Here is a 24,410-nt window from a genome sequence, read left to right on the forward strand (position 1 = left end):
ACAACGACGACGACAAAATTTAACTCAGTTTTAAATTCCTATTTTCTCACTCCCTTCCCTAGCACTCCCATCCCTGTTGGACTACAAGCTTCACAAGGACAGCACCTGTGCCTGTCTTGCTTCACTCTCATACTTCCAGTCACCAGCACAATGCCGCACAGGTAACAGGTACACGATAGACACACTTGATAAATAAAACCCTTAAAAAGCTGCATTAAACACAGAGTCTCGGCCAAGCAACCAAAAGCCACGCATAAACACACTAAACCCACGGCCTTGTATTTACCCCATTTCTGCCTTCCATTTGTTGAACAGTTCATTTGGACAACACCGACAGGCAGACAGCAAAGGTTTCTGTGAAACACATCAAGAGGCTACAGAGTTCTTTTGATCCTTACCTTCTGTGCTCATATCTGGTGTTGGCATCCAGATGTAGACCAAGCCTTCTTCCCTATACAGCTTCATCATGCTGTCGGGACTCATGGGTTCTGAGTAGCGGTTGCACCCCGAGGAGTTCTGGACAATGTCCCATTCAGTCTGGAAATTCATGACAGCTGTAATCCCCAGTTCGTGCTTCAGTTTGATGGTCACATGTTCCACTTGGCGAGGGCAGCTACCCAGCCAGATATTTGGTAGAATTCTAATGAGAACACATGGGGTTAACCATTACTATGGTTCTAATCAGAGATCTAAGAAGCTGCAGAAAACATGTAGTGCTAAAATGCAATTAATCTTTACATCTGGCATAGGAAAAGCTGGATTTCTAAGAATCCGAGACCCAATGTTATTTTTGAAAAGGGGTACTGTTGTTGCTGTTTTGGGGGAAATACATGATTCAATTAGCTAGGATGCCAGAAAAGGGATTTTAGCAAATCAAATCTACCAATATATCAAAATAAGTTTACCTCACTGTGCTCGCTCCATGAATGCGTACATCACAAAGCCCGTCAATATATTTCAAACACTAATTAACCACAGGTGAAAGGTGTTGTATCATTCAGCCTGGAAAACATTGTCTAAAATTCAGCAGTCACTCCTGTTTAGAATGTCATATTTTTAAAAATCACAAAAAGCATAAGACATTGTAAATATGTTAAAGGTCAGAAACCCATAAAGAAAAAATTAATTTCTTCTCGATATAATCAATATCAAGATTCATTCCAGCACTCTCTATATTCCAACTGATGCTTTACAGTAAGAAAATGAAAAAAAATTACTATCAGTAAAAAAAAAAAAGCCTATATTTTCAAGTAACAGGCTGACCCTCTGCTTGCCAGCACCAGGATCCCATGGTGGCACTGGTTCACATCTCAGCTGCTCCACTTCCCACCCAGCTCCTTGCACGTCCTAGGGAAGCAGCATAGGACAGCCCAGTGCCTTTGCCTCCTGCAACCACCGGGAGACCCAGAAAAAAGATCTCGGCTCTGGCTTCAGACTGGTCCAGATACAGCCATTTAAGGGATGAAACCGAGGATGGAAGATCCTGCTCATGCTCTCTCTTTCTCTCTTGCTCTCCCTCTGTGACTCTGCTTTCCCATTAAATTTCTTAAATAACAAAAACAAACAAACAAACAAAAGACCCACTGGACCTTGAAGCTGCATCAAGGAAACCAGTCGCCCTGGAGAGTTGAAGAAGGTTTGTGTTAAGCTGATTTGGACACCACTTGCTACCACACAACAATCTGCCTTGAGATAATACAATGGCTAAAAATGCTGAATATTCACTATAGGAACTGGACATAGGAGCTACACTTTCTTTAAATGTCTTTCCTATTGAGATTATAGCAGTGATTTCACACCAGGGACGATTTTGCCTCCCATGAGATATTTGACAATAATCTATGAAGACATTTTTGATTGTTAAAGTAGTGCTGTTAGAATCTGACAGATTGAGATCGGGACGTTGCTAAGCATCTGCTAAGGCACAGCACAACTCCCCACACCAAAGAATGACCTAGTCCAAAGTGTGAGTAATGCCAAGGTCAAGAAATGAGTGTAGAATAAAAGTGCTACACAACTCTTTCCCATGTGTAGGGAGCGAGGAATGTGTACGAAGAAAAATCAACCAATTGTCTCACGAAGGATTATTTGTCATATTGTTGAAAATAACTACAAGCTACGTCATATTTTGAAATACAAATGCATGTACTAAAAGAGATCTAGAAAGTGGCCAGAACCTATTATTAGATATCTGAAGAGCAGTATTTATTTTGAGGGTGGTATCAAGGAAAAGGCATTGAACACTAGTCAGAAAAAGTGGGTTCAAGTGCCAATTCTATCAAAGTGATTCCAATAACACTTGAAAAGAACCATCTATTGTTAGGCCAAGTTTCTTAACCTCTCCACACTTGTTGTGTCTTCATCTTGATAAACAGTATAAACATAACTAATTCACAGGCATTGTGTAAACAGTCAATACAAATAACTAATGTGTTGAATAGCACTGACAGAAATGAATTAACAATAAACACAGGTGGAGCTTAGATCTAGTTATAATTGACTGTTGGCAGTAATTGAGTCTCCTCTGTGTTGCAATGACTGTTCAGTTAGCCTCCCATTGTTCTGCAGGCCCTTAATTTGAATGAGGCGGAGTACAGAATACCCTACTTTCATATAACATCTAAACATTTTTTCCCTTGGCTTTTGTCTTTGCTGACGAGGAAACAGTCAACTGACTGATCTGCACATGTGAGTGTTACCAATTCTTGATGAGATTATCTCAAAGATCTAACACTATCTAGATCTTGAACGCTACCTACACTACAGAAAAGCAGGATATGCTCCCCGCCCCCCTCTTATTAGGTTCTTTTCAAGGGGATTGTTAGAAACTTCTACACTCACCCACTCCTTCCTTAGGTTCTTTTCAAGGGGATTTTTAGAAACTTCTTCATCAAAATAAACGTGTGGGATTATTGGGGGTGTGGGGGGGAAGTAAAGCAGAGAAGCTGGAAACCCAGGAGAAAGGTAATGACATTGCAAACAGGAGTAAAGCACCCAAGCCTGTTCATCTTACATCCAGTCTGTCAAGATCCTCAGCTAGTCCACTGCATCCAGTAAATCAGCAGAAAGACCAGGTTCCAGGGCCCTTAGAGTGTCCAGGAACTGTGAGTAAACCCTCACACCCTCCAGGCTATCCCCATCTCCTGGTGCCTGCTGAGCGAGAGTACACCCTGCCTCTATCTGGATGATCCATTACCCCTTCAGAACTCCTCATCCAGGAGTCTGAGTGTTGGCTCCAATATTTTGGGGTTCAACAAAAAAGTACCCTATACATGGTTGTAAGCCACTTCACTTACTGGATAATAATGGGCATTTTATTGAAGTGGACTGGTAATGGCAAGTTAAATTTCATATGCTACTCAGAGCATAAATGAGCACCACAACCTTTGAATGTGTAGAACTTAGTATTTAGTTAGTCGATAAACACCAAAATAAAGGGGTTGCTTGATTTTTCACAAAAGATTTGTATAAGAGCTAACGAATACTTCATAGAGATGGACAAACAGTAAGTTGGGACAACAAAGTTGACAAAAAGAAAATCAGAATCTCAAGTTGAAGTCAGTCTATAGGATCACAGGCTCTTTCTAAAGCACTCTATCACTCCTTCACCCTGGTCTTTGAATGCATTTTAAAATGAGACAGAAACTCATAGCCAGCCAAAGGTCAGCACGCCCATACCTGGTATTTGAACATATGCATCTTCCACAATTCATTTCTGATGTAAATGAATCCTTAAAATACATTCTCACATAGACTGATTTCAGTGTCAGGTATCTCCAACTTTTTGATAACATAATGAATTCTTCACAACTAGAAATCAGCAACCACACTTAAGAAATAATCATCAGATGAGTCCGTTCCTTTTTTTGAAAGTAAGATATCTGAACCCAGGAGATAGATAACAAAAGCTAAACTCCAAAAGCAAGCATCTTAGTAAAGGATAGAGAATTAAAGATAAGAATTGTACTGAACAAATAAATGAGTTCTGCTTAATGACACAGCCAAAATGTGTTGTCTGTGCATCCTATTTCAATTCATTCTCTACCAGCAGGTGAAACATTTCTGGTTACGTGATGCACTGGAGATAACAAGAAGTCCGCAGTATTTTCTAAACAGTCATTAAACTTCTACTTACTGTTAAAAAGAGAATGATTTGACACCACTATTTAACTTATCTTACTTTTAATCATTATTCAGTGTCAGTGATACTTTAAACAATTTTAATATTAGGAATTTTTGAGAGAAAATGGAAATATTGAATCTGGATGATAAAAAAAACTTACAGTAAATTAAACTTAATGCAAAAATACAAAGATTCAAAGACATGTTAGTGGAATAATGCTTTGGTTTACAGCTACATTATAAATTACATTGTAAAATCATCAGAAAATTATTTTACTGATAATTCACCATTGGTTACAATACAAAGAAGAGATTTCTGGCAATTTATCCGGAGATCATCTGGAAAAGTCAAAGAGAAACCACTGTACCAAATGGGATCGGACAATAAGACAGAAGTTTCCAAATCCGACCTTTTATTCAAGTCACATGAAACATTTTTACCCAAACATCAATTGTCAGCAATTACCCCAGAGGCACACATCTGGAGAATCCACAATGAGACCTGTGATTCTGCAGACTATCTTTTGTCCATTTAGAAACTACCTTTATTTCATGCCTCGCCATATTCCCCACCAAGACCCTGGTTTTTCTCAATGAGCATATCAGAGAAGCTTAGTACAGAGACCCCAGGAACCCTGCAAAGCAGCTAAAACTTTGCAGATGAGAGGACTTGGCTGGCTCAGTCCTGCAGGCATGCATGCACACTTAAGTGGGTGCCTTTCCTCTAAAATTACTGAAAAAAAAGTTTCAGGACTGCAAATGAATTCTAGACAGAATAAGAAATGGGATGCTATTCTGTTGCGGGAAAAGAATGCGTGCTCTGTTGTTAACTTCAGGGTAAGAAGTTCCTAGAAAGTCAAAGCTAAATCTACTTCTTCACTAATATTTAATAGAATTGTGTGCAGTAAAAATGAGCTTGGTAGGAAAAACAATACATTAACTTGGATTTTTACTCTTTTCGTTACAATTCAACCGAGCTGGATTCAAATAAAATCCATCTGAAGAATACAACGATCATCTAAAGACCACGGAGAGAAATGGATGGCTAACATTCTGGAAACTTACTTATTTGGACTGCAAATCAAAATCAATTTAGTTCATTGGAGTGACTCTGGATTTGTGGTTCCAGGTAATCACATCACAAACCTACATCATTGGTTTCACCTGTCAGTCTGGGCCTGTTGTCCAACAGCTACTGAGCTGTATGAATCAGAGTGGCTTAGCACCTCAGCTGTCAGTTGAAGGAGGCTGCACTGACAATAACAAGCACGTCCTGCTGAATGAGCACTCAAACACTTTGCCAAACCACACACAGGGTGTTGGCAGCAGGAGCTGGTGTGGAAAAGACAAGATATCACAGCAGACAAGTCCATCATCCCTGACGGAACATCAGAGGTTCCATCACTGATGGCTGTGAAAAACGGCAGAATAACCTTTCACGAAAGGTGAAATTAGCATTATTTTGTGTCCACAGGGGGGAAAAATGTTAGAAAATCCACAGGAATGATGAAATCGATGTATGAACTTTTTTTTTATCTCACCTAGAGACCACAACTACCGAATTGTGTACCCTCCTGATCCCTAAAGGAACAGCATCATTTAAAAACAGAGAAAGCTAAAGTGCTTTAGAAAGCCCAGCTAAGCATTTAGAAGCATAAAATTTAGCACATTTATTAAGTTGGATAACTGTATCACATTTCCCTTATTTAATATTTTATGAGTAATTCAAGGTGAAATTAAAATATTATCTGGCTTTTAAAGAATGGGTAAAGACAAAAAGTGTCAGTCCTGTGTAATGTAGACCCATTAGCAGAAAAGCAAGAAAAATATTAAATGAACCAGCTTCATTAGCACCCACACCCACTTGTGCTGAAATTTGTCCTCCAGTATTGAATATTTCTAATAATAAATTTATTCTCCAAAACAATGCTTTGTAACAGGCTGAAAAACTGCTAAAACACCGATTGCAATCTAGAGAGTGGCATTAATCAGCTTTTTATTAAAACAAATTTCTGTTAGAGTTTGCTACAGTTCAAAGGCTGTGTTGTATGTAGAGCACAAGCTAACTTCTCTAAGTGTAGTTTATTTTTTACACTTTCTTGTATGTGCTATATACCTTAGAGCCTTACAAAGCAAGCCTGTTGGACAAAATCCTGCATTCCTATACGGTAAAATGCTTTTAATACTTAATATGGAAACATGTTACAGGTTGACGTGTGTCTTGCAAAACTCCTATGTAGAAGTTTTGACACCTTAACACTTCATGCAACCTTATTTGAAGAAAGGCTCTCCAAAGAAGTACTCACATTAAACAGGTCATCATAGGGATCCCTAATCCAATACGGCTGGCATCTTTATAAGAAGGGGGAATTGGGACAGACATGCGGGGAGGAAAAAAAAAAGAAACAGCAGGTGCAGTGGCCATCTACTCGCCTAGGAGAAAGATCTGCAACCAATGCTTGGCTTACAAGCTCGCAGGAAGAACCAACCCTGGAGACATACTGGTCTCAGATTTTGAGCATTCAGAAAAATGAAACAGTAACCTTCTGTTATTTAAGCCACCTGGTGTGTGACACTTTGTTACGGGAGCCCTAGTAAACTAATCTGGACACTCAGCCATTCAGTCATCCACCCTCTTTTCAGATATCAATGTGTCAGATATACTACATGAATTTTAACAGATATGTTCACCATGTATCCTGATGCTTGGCATTTTACAAGTACAATTATAGCTTGCTGGTGGGTGTCCAAACCGTTCTCTTACACACAGCATTACTTGCCGTCCATCCTTCACTCGTGTTTTTCAACCTGGTATCTGAGCTTCTATCATATGCTGAACGGTCATAATGCCCTGAACTGTTCAATGTGGGCTCGCGTCTTGATCTCAGGACTCATCTCTGGAGTCCAGAGGGGTCTAGTGTTAGCAAATGCTGCACAATTTTGCTTCATGGTTTTCAGAGAATTGACTTCAATGCAGAACCTATTGAAGTAAATATGAGCACAGACTCTCAGACTTGTAAATTAGACTCATCAATTCTTCAGACACTGACTCCAACATAGTTTGGTCCTCTTATTTGCTGTTTCGGAACTTCGTTTCCTAATAAAGGTACTAGCGTACTTCACTTGCTGAAATTCAGCCAAAAGGTAGCACAAAGACTGGAGCAAAGAACTAGGTTAGTAGACTCCACTGGTTACCTTGATACAAAGTTCAACAAAATGTTCACTAAAATACCTTCCTGGCATGTAAACATCATAATCTTGATCATTTCTTGGAAAGAGTGAAAGGTCATGTTTAAGATTTTCTTACACAATGAACTTGAAATGATTTATTTCAAATTAATCACTTGCATAATGAATTAGAAACTAACAGAAGATCAGAGAATTTTTTTTAATTGTGAAATTGTCTGTGGCTTTTTTTTTAAAGTCATTCTCTCAATTCCACAAGTACGTAATTATGTCTTGTTTTTGGCATGCATTCAACAATCAAGAGTGAGCAATGCAGTCACAATCTGCCTTCACATGAACCCACATTCTTTAATGAAGACAGGCAACAATTGAATGCATGATGCAAAATGTATGAAATGTCCAGAATTCATTTGTAAGATGCTGTTGCAGGCATAAATATGGGATTAAAATAGAGAATCCCTTTGGAGCTAGACTTCAAGAAAGACTTGAAAAATCCTCTTTGAAAAGGTAATACAAAAACTAAGACCTGACCTCAGAAGAGAAGCGAGACACACCAGCCCCTACGAGAAGGGTCAGGCATGACTCTTTGGGGAATGAGGAAAACAGAGACATGGGGTAAGATGAACAAGGAGGAGTGTGTGGTGAGACCTACTCACCGCACAGCACCTTACTGAAATGCAAGGACATTCATGTAATGGAAAGCCATGAAGGCAACCAGTGACAAACTTCTAGACAGAACAATGCTACCGACCTCTTTAGTTTCAATAGATGATGCTGGCTGTTTTGTGGGCAATGGGTGGGCTGGGAAAAACTACAGGGGAAAAGGAAGACCTGAAGCCAGCAGTGGTGCGGATGGAGAGAGGTGAATATATCCAAGACGTATTTTAGCAACAGAAACAATAGAATTTGCACATTAACTACTGCAATGGTGTCAATGCAAATTAAAAATACTACTAATGTTTCACTCTTAATGTGGGGGCTGCTTATGAGTGTGCTTAGTGGACAAAAAAAAGTCTCATTTATCTGCACACTGATGTACATGTACTTCATTTCCATAAAACTTAAAAAAAAATAAACAAATGAAATGTCCCCAAGTTAAACTCCATTACACAGTAAAAAAAAAAAAAGATTCCAAATTTACAAATCTGATTTATGCTCTACTTTTCTATATGCTCTACTTTTCCTCAGCCAGTTCCAATCTACCCTCAATGAAGCCCCAACACACAAGTTTCTTTATTGCACATTTATACAATATTTGCACTTAACCAATGTTTCATTTACTAGGCATGGTGCTAATGGCAACCACAGACACAAAAACTCAGTAAAATCAAACCGTCCAGATCCATACTCCCTTTTCTTTAATCTTTCATTATGGGAACGTTAATACAGTGTTTACTGTTCCTACAGGGGTTATGTTGTCCACCAACTGGAATTATCTCTTACTGTTTTAAGGAAATTCCCACTATAGGCAAAGCTGCATAGAATGAAGCAGATTTATTTATTTATTTAAGTCACTAAAGAGATAATGCTTAGAATTCATTCTTTAAACTTAAGTGTCTTCATTTTGGTTCCAGTACAAAAATGAATTTACCAAACAAGACATTTGGAGAATAAAAAAATCTATAATTTTTCATCTTTTTTATGTTAATGTCTTCTTCATTACCAAATGATTATTTGACATTGAAATGCAAGGAATTCCTGCTATGTTAAGGAATTCTGTTAAGTATTTTAAGCAACAGCAGATGTTTTCATTGCAAACTTCTGTATGATAAAATAGCTTGAAATCACTGTGTCATTATTACTCACTTAAAGCAGGCTTCCCAAATACTAATGCACAAGCTGTCTGAGGGTGCAATAAAACAGATCCATGCTCACTGAGTGTGAAGTGGATCCTGAGACTGCCTTGTCACAAGATCCCCTCACACTGTTGTTGGCTCTGAGACCTCATTATGAGTAGCAAAACATACACTTAATGATTGGGCGTGAAGCCCATTATTACCTTGTTGTAGATTACAGTAGTTAGATAGAAGTGATGAATACTCGTGCACACTGAGAAGTACACTAAGGCCCTCCTGCTAGAGCAAACGAGAAGAGAAGCATCTCTGCCGTAGATGCTGATGCTGGCGGTCTGTCATCCACCCTAGTGGCCAGGAGCTCCCTGCTTTTAAAAAAGTTCTACAATTACTAAACACTTAAAAGTCTCTCCAGCCCTCTGCTGATTTCCCAATGAGGAATCTGCAGGAAGCCAAGTGCTGTGTTTTCATAATGACCTTCCCTTGTTCTAAAACATTTCTCCTTCTTTCTTATTTACAGCACTCGGAGGCCTCTTGATAGGGACCTAAAATTCCCATTTCTGTTCTAATTTTAAAATGTGCATTTTAAGATTTCTTTAATGTATGGATAATTAAAATTGAGGAAAATACACATAAGAATTGAAATCTGTGGAGTGTCAAAGAACTTCAGTGACTTGGGACACTGGGTGATCAGCAGTGCTGCAGTTTGCAATGTCCTAAATCAGACAAGTTTCCAGAAACATTTAAAGAAATGCCCCCACTCCCCAGTAAAATGTGAGTAGTGAAGAAGATAGGGACAGAAAGGATATGCACAACTAAGAAAAAAAAAATCCCTGAGAAGTTCTTCATTACTCAGCCTGAAGCCAGAATGTATCAAGTGATGCTCAGAAAAAAGTCCCCAGAGTCATGAAACTCCCCCAAGGATTTGCAAATCGAAAAGATTCCATCTTTTTTAAGTTATTCAAGGATCCAAGGATCCGCAGATAAAGGGAAGTAAAGCAAACATTAGTGAAACTTGATCTATTTGTGTTACTCCCAAACTCACAAGGGGAATTAAGTGCCTATCATACCAAAACTATCATATTTAATACTGCAAACCTCAAATATGAGATCTAATCACTATGAGAGTGCATTCACTACATAGTGTCCCTACTTACAGAAATAACTTACATCAGAATCAGAATACACAGTTATTAACAATCATATGCTCCCCTGAGCATACCTCACATCTATTCACTAAAGGGCTTAACTGGTTAAAAAAAAAAAATGATGTCAACATTTCGTGAGCTGAGCTAATCTCTTTTGTGTTGTAGTGCTCAAACTATTGTTATGTTTAGTCTGCACAGTGCATTGTCCAGAGTGTAGATGAATTTGTCCCACATTAGTTATTGCATTAAAGCCCCACCTGACACAATTGCTACTTCACAGAGATAGTTAAATACATTCCTACTTTCCCTATTTCAAATTACATCGCTGGGTTTAGAATGCATGATATATCACTTCCATTACCCTAGTTCATTTTAATCGAGATTCTGCATCTTTCGTAGAGTCTGTCCCTCTGCACGATTTCTACTTTGAGTGTTCCTCAGAAATCCAAACTCTAGTCCTCTTCTGATATTCCTAAACAACATTTGTATACTGGTAAATTCTAAATCTGCTGCCTTCAACTCAGACCTCAACTCTTGGTTAGGATTCTCGTTGAATGATCCATTACTATCAACTGAATGATATTGTCTTTACCGTCTTCCACCCTTTGCGCCCTACCCACAAACCTGATTCCTTTTCATTATTTCTGAAAAGGCTTAATTATAGCCATTCATGTTAACCAAGACCTTTCCTTGGTTCCTCCTCCCTTTCGCCACAGTCATGAACTCTGCCATAAAAGTCAGTCTCCGGGTGAGTTGGAGAATTTGTCTCCTTGATCCTCATTTTCCTTCAGGTTCTCGACACTTAAGAATGATCCTGCTAAAACACGAAGCATGTGACCTCCCTAAGCAAAACATTGAGAGGACTACCCATTGCATTCCTGTGAAATCTTGTTTCCGACCCAGGGAAGCTGACCACTCCATATGTCTCCAGCCTCACATTCCCAAATTAATATTGCCCTTTAAGAGAAGCATTTATTGTTTCCATAAAGTGCCAGCAATCTGCCTCCATCTGTCTTCTCCCACTCCTCTCATAGTTGGACCATGCTCCTTGACCTTCTTGACCCTCCCAGACACACGGTGGCTGTCTAAGGATGTCATGGGACACGAAGAAGGCTTCACTGAAGTATGAGCTCTGGAACACCAGGCTTTCTCACTCACTGCCACATTACCTGAACTTCTTAACACCAAATTAGCACATGCTTAAAAGCAAACAGGTGACTGAGCAAAAAAATGAATGATTATATGCATAATAACAGAAGTAATCCTGCTAGCTCAAGATATTTTAGACAATCCATTCAACGTACATGTATTGAACCATATTTCCTTGACTTTTGGAAAGCCGTGGTGAACACATTTTCAACTGTGTTATCTCAATGACATATGTGTTAAATTATTGGTTGAGTTTAGCTCAAAAATAACAATTTTCTCTGCAGACAAATGCAAAAGCTGTTTTTAGCCAGAATATAAGACTGCATAACTAAACATATTTCCTTTTTTGCCTTAACTGCCAGAAAACTTAAATACAAATTTAGTATTCAATAGTAGTAATCAGACTGTCTAAAGTCCCTTGACAATTTCTGCTTGTTCTCCTTGATGGTCTATTTCTACCCTAATTTCTTCTACTATGCTCATATATGATTTCTTTTCTAAAGTCTTCTATTGTAAATGATCATGTATTTGTAACTAGGCAGATGATGTTGGCAAAACCTAATCCTCCAAAACACTCATTTCTTTCACTTTTAGTTCCTCCAATTAAGGCACCCACACAAAATAGAGATATCATTATTACTTGAGCCATGCATGGAGATTTACAGTGACCCATCAGAATCTCTGTGTCTTCAGGTACATTTGGTTCTGCAGCCATGCATGTCAATCCAACAGGCTCATTCACATAAAACTGGTGGGATATTATAGCTACTAGCACAATCCATATGCAATAATGGCGTATTTACACTACGGGAATGAGATCAGGTGTTAAAATCTGAGTTAAAAAGAGGGAATCAGAGGTGCTTATTCATCTTAAAAGGAATTTTATGCCTTTACAAAGAATTCCTTCAAGGACCAGGTAGGAGTTAACTGCTTTGTAGACCTATCTTAGTTGTTAACAGACACCCATGACCTTTGTAAAGCCACTTGACACTTGAAGCTCCATGCTTCTAACAGGTACAATGATACAATGAAGAGAATGGGGTTTCAAAAGCTCTTTGCCAGCTCGCAGTGTTTTCCACCCATGGGAGGAGGGCAACATCTAGCACAGACTTGGAGCCATCCTGCCCAAACTTGATTCCCAGCTTTCCTAGATCTGTCACCTTGAGCAGACGACCAATCCTCCCAGTGCTTCACTTAAGAAATGGGATTAAAGACATGGTATACGTCACAGATTTTTGAGATTAAATAAGATAATATTGTGAAATAATTTAGAGTAGTGCTAAGCATACAATTATTAACCAACATCCTATTTTGAACGGGACACCCCCCCAAAATCGGGGTTGTTAAACTACTAGTGAATGGTGAGCCTCTTATAGGTATGCATTACACAGTTTTTTAAAAGTAGTTTTTACTAGCTAGCCTTTTGTTTCAAGTGGACTAAATGGTAATGATGTCCCTTTATTATCATTTGCTCCCTCTGTTTTCAAGGGGCCCGAAAGTGATGGTCCATAGATAAGATCTAGCTTGTTTTTTAAAAAGATTCTAGTAAAGCCTTGTTAGAATAGAGCCACACTCACTCGTTTGCATATTGTCTGCAATCTCCCTGCATACAACAGGAGAGCTGACTGGCTGAAACCAAACCATGTAATGCACAAACTTTGAAACACAGCCTATCTCTTTCTAGAAGAAATTTGCAGATCCCCAGCTCTTACGTATTAAGTGTACACAAGCCTACACCTCTGCTCCACAGTGGTGTAATCATAAAAACAAACTTTGTGAATGAAGGTTTAGATTCTATCTACAATTGCGACTATAGGAAAGTGGAAATAGTTATCAAAGGCATGTTGCAAAAATGAATGCTATGGAGGTGGGAGACTCTCGATGACGTGAGCTGGAAGGGATAAGAGCAAGGCTCCCAGGAGAAGAGCTGGTGATGGGGAACATTCAGAGGGCGACTAGGAAAGCAGAAGGAACATGAAGGAGGGACTTGGCCCTGTATAAAGATGGAGGAGCTGAGTGAGTGGTCCTTCCTCTCATTATCTCCCCATTAGCCTATACACCCTCTCAAAAATACTGACTTTCTGTTTCATTGACTGTTATTAATCAACTACAATCCTAGAACAGATGATTGTGTTATGTTTTTAGATTATTTCTGGATAGAGATTATTAGTCTTAATTTACATAAGACAAAACAAGGAATGCATGTGTGGTCTGACAAGATTCTCCACATTCAACCAATGTTTAAGCTTGCAGCCTAGACAGGTTTATCATTCTCAGAATTTCCATTGTGCCTAAAATTAGTCCATTCCATTCTAGAACTTCTCTCAGATGCAGAGAAATGTCACATAAAATTCTGATGACTAGGATTTCTTATGCACTGTGCTAGGCAACTATTTATCATTGGATAAAGCTTTATCATTTCCACTTAGACTAATGGTCTATTGCTATCTACAAGTTTAACTTCTGGATGGGGTCTGGGAGATGAGGAATGAGAGGCAAGGTGAAGCAGACACTGCCAGCCTTCTGCATAGATAGCAATCCTGATGAAATGCATCTTACCAGGGAAGATAAGATAGAGAAGGGTGTGCATGTAATATATATAGAAACACAGGAAGCTATTGAAGAATAGACAAAAATGCACTGTTTGGAAATGGCAGCTGCAAATCTTATCTCTCATATTCCAAAGCTAGTCAGCTTTTCTCAGCCAAGCACGAATTAGAAGAAATATAATTTAGTGTTTAGAAAATACGTCTAATTTGCCATCAAAGCTATACAATTTGTCTTAAAGTAAGGAATCCTACATCAGCTTTTTAAAATGATGGTGATTAAGTTGACTACAATATACTTCCAGTGTGCTTTTCCTTTCATTATTTGTGGCACCCTGATGAAAAGTAATTATGCTTCGGTGAAGTTTCCTCTTAGATGTAATTTGGAACACTTATCTGAGATTCTCAGAAGGCAGGCTTGCTTGACAACTAAAAGAGAACACCTGTTTCCAGCCACGTAAAGAAAGCTTTTCCTGACAGCCTTTTCTTCTGCATCGCAATGCATAACATTTTTGCCACCTAATGTATTCAGTGATATATTAATGAACTATCTTCTCTCGGCAGTATTTTTGCTTAAAGAAGCCAGGAATTAAATGCCATGTTTCTTCATACTTACATAAGGAAAGAAAAAGAATGGTTCTCAACGTAAACTAACCAAATGAGGAGAGGGAACGTAGCAGTGATGAGGAGCAATGGGCTTTGCTCACTGCCTCAGGATCCTGACTCTAGTTTTCTGTTAAAGGAGACCTTGGGAGGCAGCATGGAAAGGTTATCCATGGGATAACATGGAAAGGTTAGTCTTCATCAGCCATGTAGGAGGCCCGGACTGAGCACTGGCTCCTGGCCTTGTTCTTGGACAAGGACACGCCCTCAGGGTGATTTGGGGATGGAACCAGCAGACTGAACTCTCTCCCTTGGACTTTCTGTCTCTCTGCCTTTCAAATAAGTATTTTTTAAAACAATCATATTTTGAAATTCTGTAATTTTATTAAATGGGCTAAAGGAGTTCTGTAAGTAAACTTAGGTGTATTATTGCTTCCCACATATTTGCTTTAGTGAAAATACTACCCTTTCTGTTCTCCTAGGTGTTCAAACTAGATTTTATGCTTATAAAAAAGCAGATGAAGTTGGGAGCAAAATGGTCCTGTTGCGTTTTAGAAGCAATAAACATTCCATTTTCTGACTAGAATCTATGATACTACATACACACTCTTAACAGGTTTTATTCATATGCTTTTATGATATACTGCTACAACTATTACCTAGTTTTTTCATCATATTTTAACAAACATCAAAAAAAAACTTTTTAAAATATGATGATTTAGGAGAATCAAGATGGTGGAATAGGACAAGTTCAAATGGACTGAAAAACATTTAATCAGGATGACGTGTCCTCTCTAGGACACATTCCAGGAAATAGGAGAGGACAGAACAACAGCAGAGACTGACAGACACAGGAAAGCAATGGACACAATGACGTGGTGTTGCAGTGACTGATACTCCAGGGGCATTCAGCTAATGGCGATCTGAACTCCACCAGCAGCCAGAACTCCAAGAGCAACCAGATGGGAAGGGACTTTCACTGGGAGCTTGGGAGGTGAACCCAGAAAAAGAACTGTCCATCCTGCTGGTCCGTTTGATTTGCCCAGCAGCAGAGACAGAGCAGCAGATCCCAGATGGACAGTGCAAGAACAGGGTGGATTTCATAGCTCAGTCCTCCCCCTAGAGCTGAATGGTGTGCCATTTTGCGTAAGGAGGCAAAAGCAAAGAAAAGGACTGAGCATATGCTGATCTGGGACTCATTTCTGACTCAGTGAACTGCAGCAACATGGCATTCCACAGGTTCCACCTAAGACAGATCTGATTAGCACTCAGATCTGATGGCCAGCAGATCAAGAACTCTAATAGTGGGGGGCACCATTTTGCACACTGTGGCAATAGCTTTAGGACTGCAGGGGACAACAGTGAACTGCGCATGTGCTGAGCTTATGAAAACTCACTGAGTTCCATGGGTTGCACTGTTCCCAAAGGAAAATAATAGCGACTATAGCATTGTATGTGTCAAAATAGGTGCGTGTGATATCCAGACCTAACATCCCACAGGTACCAACAAGATCAGCACCACCAACATCCTAACTATATAGTATACCTGATGTCTCTCTAATCCTGGGACCTGCTCCTACCAAGTGGGTGAAAGGTTGCAGAGACAATGGTGCAGCCTCAGCACAGTATCACAGGAGGTGGAGAATGATGAGCCAGGAGCCGGGGCTATGCAGACCACAGTCGAAATATAACATAAGAACCCAGAGCTGGAACTTGCTGGAGGTTGTGGAACAACTGGCTGCAAGCAAAAAGTTGTGTACCGACTGCAATAAGTAAAATCGAACTGTAGATAGACCTGTGGGTGACACAGCTTAGAAACCTGCCCTAAGGAGAAGACTCTGCTAACCAGAAGTACAATGACAAAGAGCAAAAGAAGAGACAAAGGCACAATGAATACTATTAAAAACTCCCCTGCAAAGGAGCAAAACCCTATGCCAACCTCAGAGATAACTGAGGAAGACATCAAGAAAATGGGGGACACAGAATTCAGAAAACTCATTCATTATAAAGCTTCTGAGCAAAAATGAGAATCACATACAAGCAAGAGTTCAAAGAATTTAAGGAAGCAATAAAGCAAATCAAGGCTGATATATCAGAATCTAAGAACACAGTAGGGCAAATTAAAAGTACAATGGAGAGTCTCCAAAATAGAATGAAGCAAGCAGAGGAAAGAATCTCAGAACTGGAAGATATTTCCTGTCATCGGGGAGAAGCAAACGAAAAGCTGAAAGCAGAGCTGGATCGGGCCAAAAGAAGTATTTAAGAATTGAAAGACACTATTAAGAGGCCAAATAGAAGAGTTATGGGAGTCCCAGAAGGTGCAGAAAGAGAGGCTGAGGTTGCAAATGTATTTAAGGAAATAATAAAGGAAAATTTCCCTATCAAAAAAAAGAATTGGGAAACAACATCCAGGAGGGGCACAGAACTCCCAACAGGCTTGATCAAAAGTGACCTTTACCAAGACACATGATTATAAAGCTCTCTTCAATCGAACATAAAGGAAATGACCCTTAAATGTGCATGTGAAAAAAAAAAAAACAATTGACATATAAAGGAATGCCAATGAAACTCATAGGAGACCTCTCACAGGAAACTCTACAGGTCAGAAGAGAATGGAGCAACACATTCCAGATTCTAAAAGGAAAAAAAATTGTCAGCCCAGGATAACATATCCAGCAAAGCTTTCTTTCATCTTTGAAAATGAAATAAAAATTCTTCAGAAGTCAAGAAAAGTTAAAACAACACACCTCTTCCAAACCTGCCCTACAAATGATACTTCAAGATGTTCTCTTGACAAAGAAGAGAAATAGCACCCACCAAAACCAAAGGCAAATGGGAAGAACATCCCAGTAAAATGACAACAGAAGACTAATCCAATGAACAACCCATTCCTAAAATGACGAGACCAAAGTATCATCCATACATAGAAACCCTGAAAGTAAATGGCTTAAGCTCAATCAAACGTAGATTAGTAGACTGGATTAAAAACAAAACTCATCTATTTGTTGTCTAGAAGAGACACATTTCACCAACAAAAATCAGCAGAAAGTATATTACATGGGTTTGTTATTTTGTGTTAGTTTCATCTCCTCAAAACACTTTCTTTTGATTATTCAATGACTCGTAGATCATACAGTAGCATAATTTTGTTCAAGAAGATTCTTGATTTTTATTTCTTCTGCTACACATTAGTCATTTAGTAGCATGTTATTTAACTTCATGGTGTTGTTAATTTCTTTGTTCTCCCTGATGTTGATTTTGTTTTGTGGCTTTTCATTTAAGGGGATGTATAGTACTGTATAATGGAGACTGTCATATCTAGTAACATGTCATTTAACTTCATGGCATTGTAAATTTCTATTTTTCTTTCTATTGTTGATTTTGTATTGTATCTTTCATTTTAGGGGATGTACAGTACCTGTGAAATGGAGACTAACATATCCAGATGTGAAGATACAATGCAGTATGCATTTCTACTTTCAGACAAAGATGGACTTACAATGAAACTGTTCACTATATCTTGATGATAGGATGCTGGACTCTCTTCCATTGTCTAAGCCTGCAATGATGGATATATGACTGTGTATGAAGAACTATATTTTAGTAATGATACAGAAGAACTAGGGAAGGGAATTGGGGAGAGGATAAGGAAAATCTCATGGGCCTATTGAACTGCATCATAAAATGATAATAATAATAATAAAATGTAAAAAAATTTAAAATATGGTGATTTGGCCTGACTGAATTCATAAGACAGATCCTAACAAATGTAATAAGTATAGTGCCAAAAATTTAAAACATAATTCAGGTAAACCTATTGAAAATATGTCCATGGAATTAAAAATAAATTTGCTTTTATTTGCCTATGCATTATTCTCTCTTTTAATGTGAACTTAATTTTCTGATGGAAACTATTGAAAAGAAACATTGAGGCAAGTTACTTTGGTTACATATCCTGGGAATAGCTTGAGACTTTTGCACCCTTTTCATTTTTTAAAAGTACTTACAAGATGGGTTTAGTATCTTTTAAAAATGTTCATTGAAAGTTGTTACATTATTTAAAACACACATATGCACACTATGCAATAATTCTTTTACATACTAAATACTTCCATTTAGCCAGCACCCAGTCCTAGAACCACAATCTGCAGCAGCCTGCCAAGATAGCATCCTTCCTTCTCCCTTCTAGTTATTACAAGAACAACCACCATCTGATTTGCAACAGTATAGATGAGCTTTGCATAGTCTAACAGGCATTTATACTTTGATTATCTTGCTTAGTCTACAGGCAGAAACAGGGGCATGGAGATATGGGGCAGACAACTGGAAGAGCAACATCTGCACTTTGCATCTAATTTGACTCTATAGGAATGCCCGTGGCCTCTAGAAGCTTCCCTAATAACTTTCAGAGACAGAAATCCATCTAACAAATCCTACCCTTTTTGTACATTAAAGTGCATTCTGACTGCTTTAAACACAAGGATTAAAAGGTACTCCTCATTCCAAACCGTCTTTCATGTCAGTCCTTTGATGTTGCTCCTCTTGACCTCTAGCAGCTCAACATCTATGAAGAAGATTAAACACAGGAACAGGAAATAAGAAAAGAAGATATGTGATCACCAGACTTCCTGCAGATTTTCTTTGCTTAAGCCAAAGCGCTCAATTGCCACTCGTTTTGTATTATCAGTGTTCTCCAGAGAAGTAGACCTAAGAGGCTATGTACATTTGTATATTGGTTGAATAGATCTGCTCTGTGGAGTTGGCTTCACTCAACCTCAACTGGTTTCAATATCAAACTCATTAAACCAATACTTCCGCAGAAACATCCACAATTCTATGGGGTCAGATACACGAATGTCATATCTTAATACATAATGTCAACTTGACATATAAAATAAGCCATAGGTGTTGATCTCTTGCTGTCTCTTTGGTGCGCTGGCCTCATCTTGATTGCTTTAATTTTTACACAATTGATAAAGTGTGCCTTCGTTAACACTTCGTCATTGCAAATCGGCAGCAAGTTCCAGGAGGGCAGGAAGCTGGTCATGAACTTCCATGCTCCTTCACGGTCCTGATCAGAAAGCATCGGATATTCACTCACCAAGTCGTATATGTGTTTTAAAAAGTGTCAACTTTACTATTTTCTGCACAGACTGTGCAAACCTACTGTATAAAAACACAGACAATGTAAAGTCATTTCAGCCATGGGTAATGTAAACTAAAAAAGCTAATAATCATAGTAATAATAATAATGTAACTATCTGTATGAGAAATGGTCTTGGTCAAAACAGATGCCAAAGCAGCTTTGATCTGTCATTCTCAGAACTCAGGCAATTCACGGCTGCCTACAAAACCTTACAAGTCTGTCATCCTCATTACACCTGACCTAGATTCTTCCTGTTTTATTTCCGTAGTGGCTATAGGTATGAGCAATCTCTTCACTGCTATCACTTTCTGCTTATGTAAAATAATGCTTAAAAATGTAACAAAAAAAAGCATAAGATTTGATTTAGAACTTGATAACTGGCCACTGAGCTACTTAGTTTAGAACCCATTTGTGCTTAACGAAGCCCTGTATTTAAATAGAATCGTTTCATAAGGTTCTTCAAGTATAACATTTCCATGTTTCCATAAAGCACGAGTTACACAGCTAAAACTTGACAACCAATGGTAATTCTTTTTCAAAAGACTATTTTCTGCCCTAGAGAGTCAGTTCCTGAAGAGGGGACCATTCTTATTTACACAGGAAGCTGCTTTACACACCACAAGACAGCTGCTTGAATTTCTATGGGGGTGCAATGTGCACAAATATTATGTGGACACTGGAGTAAATTTGGATGTTTGGAAGTTTTAGGAGCCTAGTGTTTTAAACAGCAAAGATTTTAAAGCTTGCCTTTATTTAAGGGACAGGCATTTGACACAGCAGCTTAAACTGTGCATTCATGTCCAAATATTCAAGTGGAGCCCTGGCTACTCCACTGGGATCCAGCCTTCCGCTTCTATCTAACCTGGGAGGCAGCAGACTGTGCTTCAAGTACTTCCCCACCTCCAACACCAGAAATCCCGATGAAGTTCCAAGCTTCTGCTTTCAGCCTTGGCCAGCGCTGCTTGTCAAGGTCATTCTGGGAGTAAAGCAGTAGACAGAAGATTTCTCTGTGTGTATGTGTCTCTTTCTCTCATTGTTTTGCTACTTTTCAAATAAAATGAAAGCAAATATAAAAGTTTATTAAAACTTGGAATTAAAATAAAAGCTTCTTTAATTTTTTTGATAGGAAGAGATGGGTCTGCATTTTCTGGTTCACTCCCCAAACACCTGCAATGCATAGCTAGGCTGGCCCAGAGCAAAGGCAAGAGCTGAGAACAGCATCCAGGTCTCCCTTGTACCGGGATGAAATTAATTGCTTTGGCAGTTAGCTGATATAGAAAGTTGGAAAAATTGAATGATTAGTGTAAGTAACTGCTTAGTACAGTATCTAATAGATGCTCAATAACATTTTGTGTAATTTTATTTTACTCAAAATGAAGCTTTCTGTTTTCCTGCTACTTAGAAAAGCAAGTACGCAGGCCCGGCGCGGTGGCGCAGTGGTTAAGGTCCTCACCTTGCACACCCGGGATCCCATATGGGCGCCGGTTCTAATCCTGGCGGCCCTGCTTCCCATCCAGCTCCCTGCCTGTGGCCTGGAAAGCAGTCCAGGATGGCTTTCGGACCCTGCACCCGCGTGGGAGACCCAGAAGAGGCCGTTGTGCTCACTTGGGGAGTGAAACATTGGATGGAAGATCTTCCTCTCTGTCTCTCCTCTCTGTATATCTGCCTTTCCAATAAAAATAAAATACATCTTTAAAAAAAAAGCAAGTAAGCTATATGGAAGTGTGTAGTTCCATTTATAATAATATTTGTTAATTGAAAGCCAAATTACTTCCAGGGAAATGGCAGTATACACACAGGCTTGCATAACTTTACTCCCAAATCAAGCAAACATAAAGTTAAAGTAATAAAAAATCATATCAACAGATTTGTAACTAGCAGAAGAGTTCAATCCTATAATTATTTGTTTTAAGAAATGATTAAGGGCCCGGGTGATGGCCTAGTGGTGAAACTCGTTTGTATGGTGTACCATACATTCATGTCCCAGCTGCTTCACCTTCTCACCCAGCTCCCTGCTTGTGACCTGGGGAAGCAATAGAGGACAGCCCAAAGCCCTGGGACCCTGCACCTACATAGGAAACACAGAAAATACTCCTGGCTCCTAGCTTTGGATCAGCTCTGCTCACTTGGGAGGGAAACCAGAGGATGAATGCTCTTTCTCTCTGTTTCTCCTTCTCTCTGTAGATCTGCCTCTCCAATAAAATAAAGAAATCCTTTTAAAAGAATGCCTTAAAAAATAAATTGTTAAAGTATAAAATCATTTCAACCAAATCAAAAACATTAACATCTTACTTCTGATACTTCTTCTGTGATACCTGGATCAGAAGTCGAGCATCTGAGACTCAAACCAGCACCCATATGGGTTGCTGGTATCACAAGCAGAAGAACACCTTGCTAAACCATTGTGTCACCCCCCAACAATATGTGGGAGACAAGTTTTATTATTCTAATTACTTCACAGGTGACACACAGAAGTTACTAAATTACTCAAAGCCCTATTGCTAGAGAGCAGTAAAGCTGGAGTCCACACCCTCAAGTCAGAGTGCACGGTTTTGCTAACTACATTATATAAGCATTAGAAAATACAGTGGACAGATTCCCACTCTCCAGGGTGGAAAAACATGGCCCCTGGGTCCAGTAACTGTTGGGATCCAAGGTTCCAGCAGTAAGCCCAAGCAGCAAGCTACAAGCTTTCAGAGAGCCTGTTAGTCCTGGCCAGGATCAGCTCAGCACATTCAGTGAAATGAGTATTCCGGGGTTCTTAAGGTTACTTCCCATGTTCATGGCCCGATTATTTCCTCTCAGAATTCATACACTGAAATTATCCTGCACTGTGAGAGTATTAAGGGATAGCCCTTGGGCAACGATTACATTACAAACGCAGAACGCTCATGAATGGAACCCATGCCCTTAGCAGCCTGAGAAGACTGTCTTGCCCCTTCCATGTCAGCTAACCAGGACAGAGAACCATCTTTCACCAGACATCAGCACCTGCCGGCCCCTTTATCTGTCTCCAGAACTGAGAAACAATCCCCCACTGTTAGAAAACAAAGGTATTTGATTACAGCAGCCAGCACAAACCAAGACATCTAAAATCTCTCTGGACTCAGCATATAGTTGGACACACAACAGAGATTTTTTTAACAACAAAGTTTACAAAGCAAAAATCAGCAAAGGAGAAAGGCATGAGGAGAAGCCTGGAAGAAGACAAATACAAGCATCTGAGAGTTGCTTCCCAGTGCAACTGCATAACAATGTGCTTGATTGCTCCAGCACAAGTGTGACAACAGAGGAGACGTGCAGTCTATCTAGGAAGTGCATGGGAGACTCACTGCTTGGCTTCTGTTGGGGCTGGTATGTAGGCACCCACTGCTAGCTTGGGCCCAGAAGGAAGGTAGGTGTTAAGTATAAACACATTCTTAGCAGAGTTCGGAAACAGTGAGCCACCCTTATCATTCAGGGGAAGGTGATAATATATATTTATATATCGGTATAAGAAACCGTTTTCCAGCCAAATTTCAGAGGCCCAGAGGGCTCCCCTTGTAAGCAGACTTTTTCTCAGGTAAGGAGTGTCTGCCTTGCTATGCTAACTTTTCCTGCAGAGTAAGAAGGAAGTACTGAGCCACCTTCAGCTGAGGCTTCCTTTACTGTCTGAGATCAACTAACTTTATTATATGCTGTAATTCTAAATTTCTTATCACTTGGATTTCTTCATTCGTCTCTACTCCCACCTGTCCACACTATCTGGAGAAATTCATATCAGTGTCAATCAGCTACTTCTGAAAACTATCTGTAAATTGGCAGCAAAACTGTCAGTCTCTGGTGGACTAAAGAAGTACAGGAGAGTGGAGTATTATGCCCAGTCATAGGCAAACTACAATTCCGTCATATTTCCATTGTCGTCTCCACCTCACAATGTAACATCACACAAGCCCCTCACGGATGAGGTCCAAACGCTTTGAATCCTTCCCTGATGGCAGGAAATAAAAGCTGCTCAAGTTCAGCAGTAGGCGTATCATTCGGTCCACCCCTGTAAGCCGCAGTACGTGCAAGGCACTGTGATACAAGCAGTAACTGGGTATGCAGCTGAATTCAGACACAGACCTCGTACTGAAGCAGTAGACTGACTGTGGAAGTGAAGATGCACCGTTGAATAATTTTCATTTCAAGCAAGCAAAGTATACGCACGGAGGCCGGGAATACAACAGTGAATGGAACAGATATGGTCTCCACACTGATTATCAGCAAAGACAATACCTCATTCCAAGGGGGGTCTGGTCAGGATATGCCAACACGGTGGAAAACCACAGTATTCCCATAATCACCGCTATTACACAAGGTCCCATGGGAAGTAGCCTGGGAAATTATCCTCCTCAAAAGTGTCGATTTATGCTCTTGGATTAAAAACGCTATGCATGGCATTTAAAGTCTCAGCGAATCTCTGACCTACAAGATTCTTTCAAATGATGTTGGTGGCCTAGCAGTATGTAATTTGCCAGATTCTATAAAAGGGGGCACAATTCAATTCTGTACGGCTACAGAGAAAATACTCTGTTCACTCTTACCATTAGCCAAAGCATAGGAAAAGACACAAATTTTTTTCAATTATAAAATAAGGCAGGATTCATTTTAGATAATTTCAGTATATAGGCTTAGTACCAATAATAACATATCAGGAGCAAGAAATTATAATAGACAAACGTGTATACACATCACA

The 24,410-nt window shown here is 39.4% G+C and overlaps 1 protein-coding gene across 2 annotated transcripts in view; it reads right to left on the minus strand.

Annotated features, from left to right (window-relative positions):
- EPM2A (EPM2A glucan phosphatase, laforin) overlaps positions 1–24,410 on the minus strand; it is an 88,453-nt gene that overhangs the window by 8,414 nt on the left and 55,629 nt on the right. Inside the window, exon 3 of one of the 2 annotated variants that reach the window (XM_040965277.1) lies at positions 399–640. The exons of the other annotated variant lie outside the window; for it this stretch is intronic. Coding sequence (XP_040821211.1) covers positions 399–640 — 242 coding nt within the window. The remainder of the gene's footprint in view (positions 1–398; positions 641–24,410) is intronic. 2 annotated transcript variants of the gene reach the window in all.

This window comes from Ochotona curzoniae, unplaced genomic scaffold (assembly GCF_017591425.1).
Source record: "Ochotona curzoniae isolate NIBS_2020 unplaced genomic scaffold, NIBS_Ocur_1.0 scaffold_3890, whole genome shotgun sequence".
NCBI lineage: Eukaryota > Metazoa > Chordata > Mammalia > Lagomorpha > Ochotonidae > Ochotona > Ochotona curzoniae.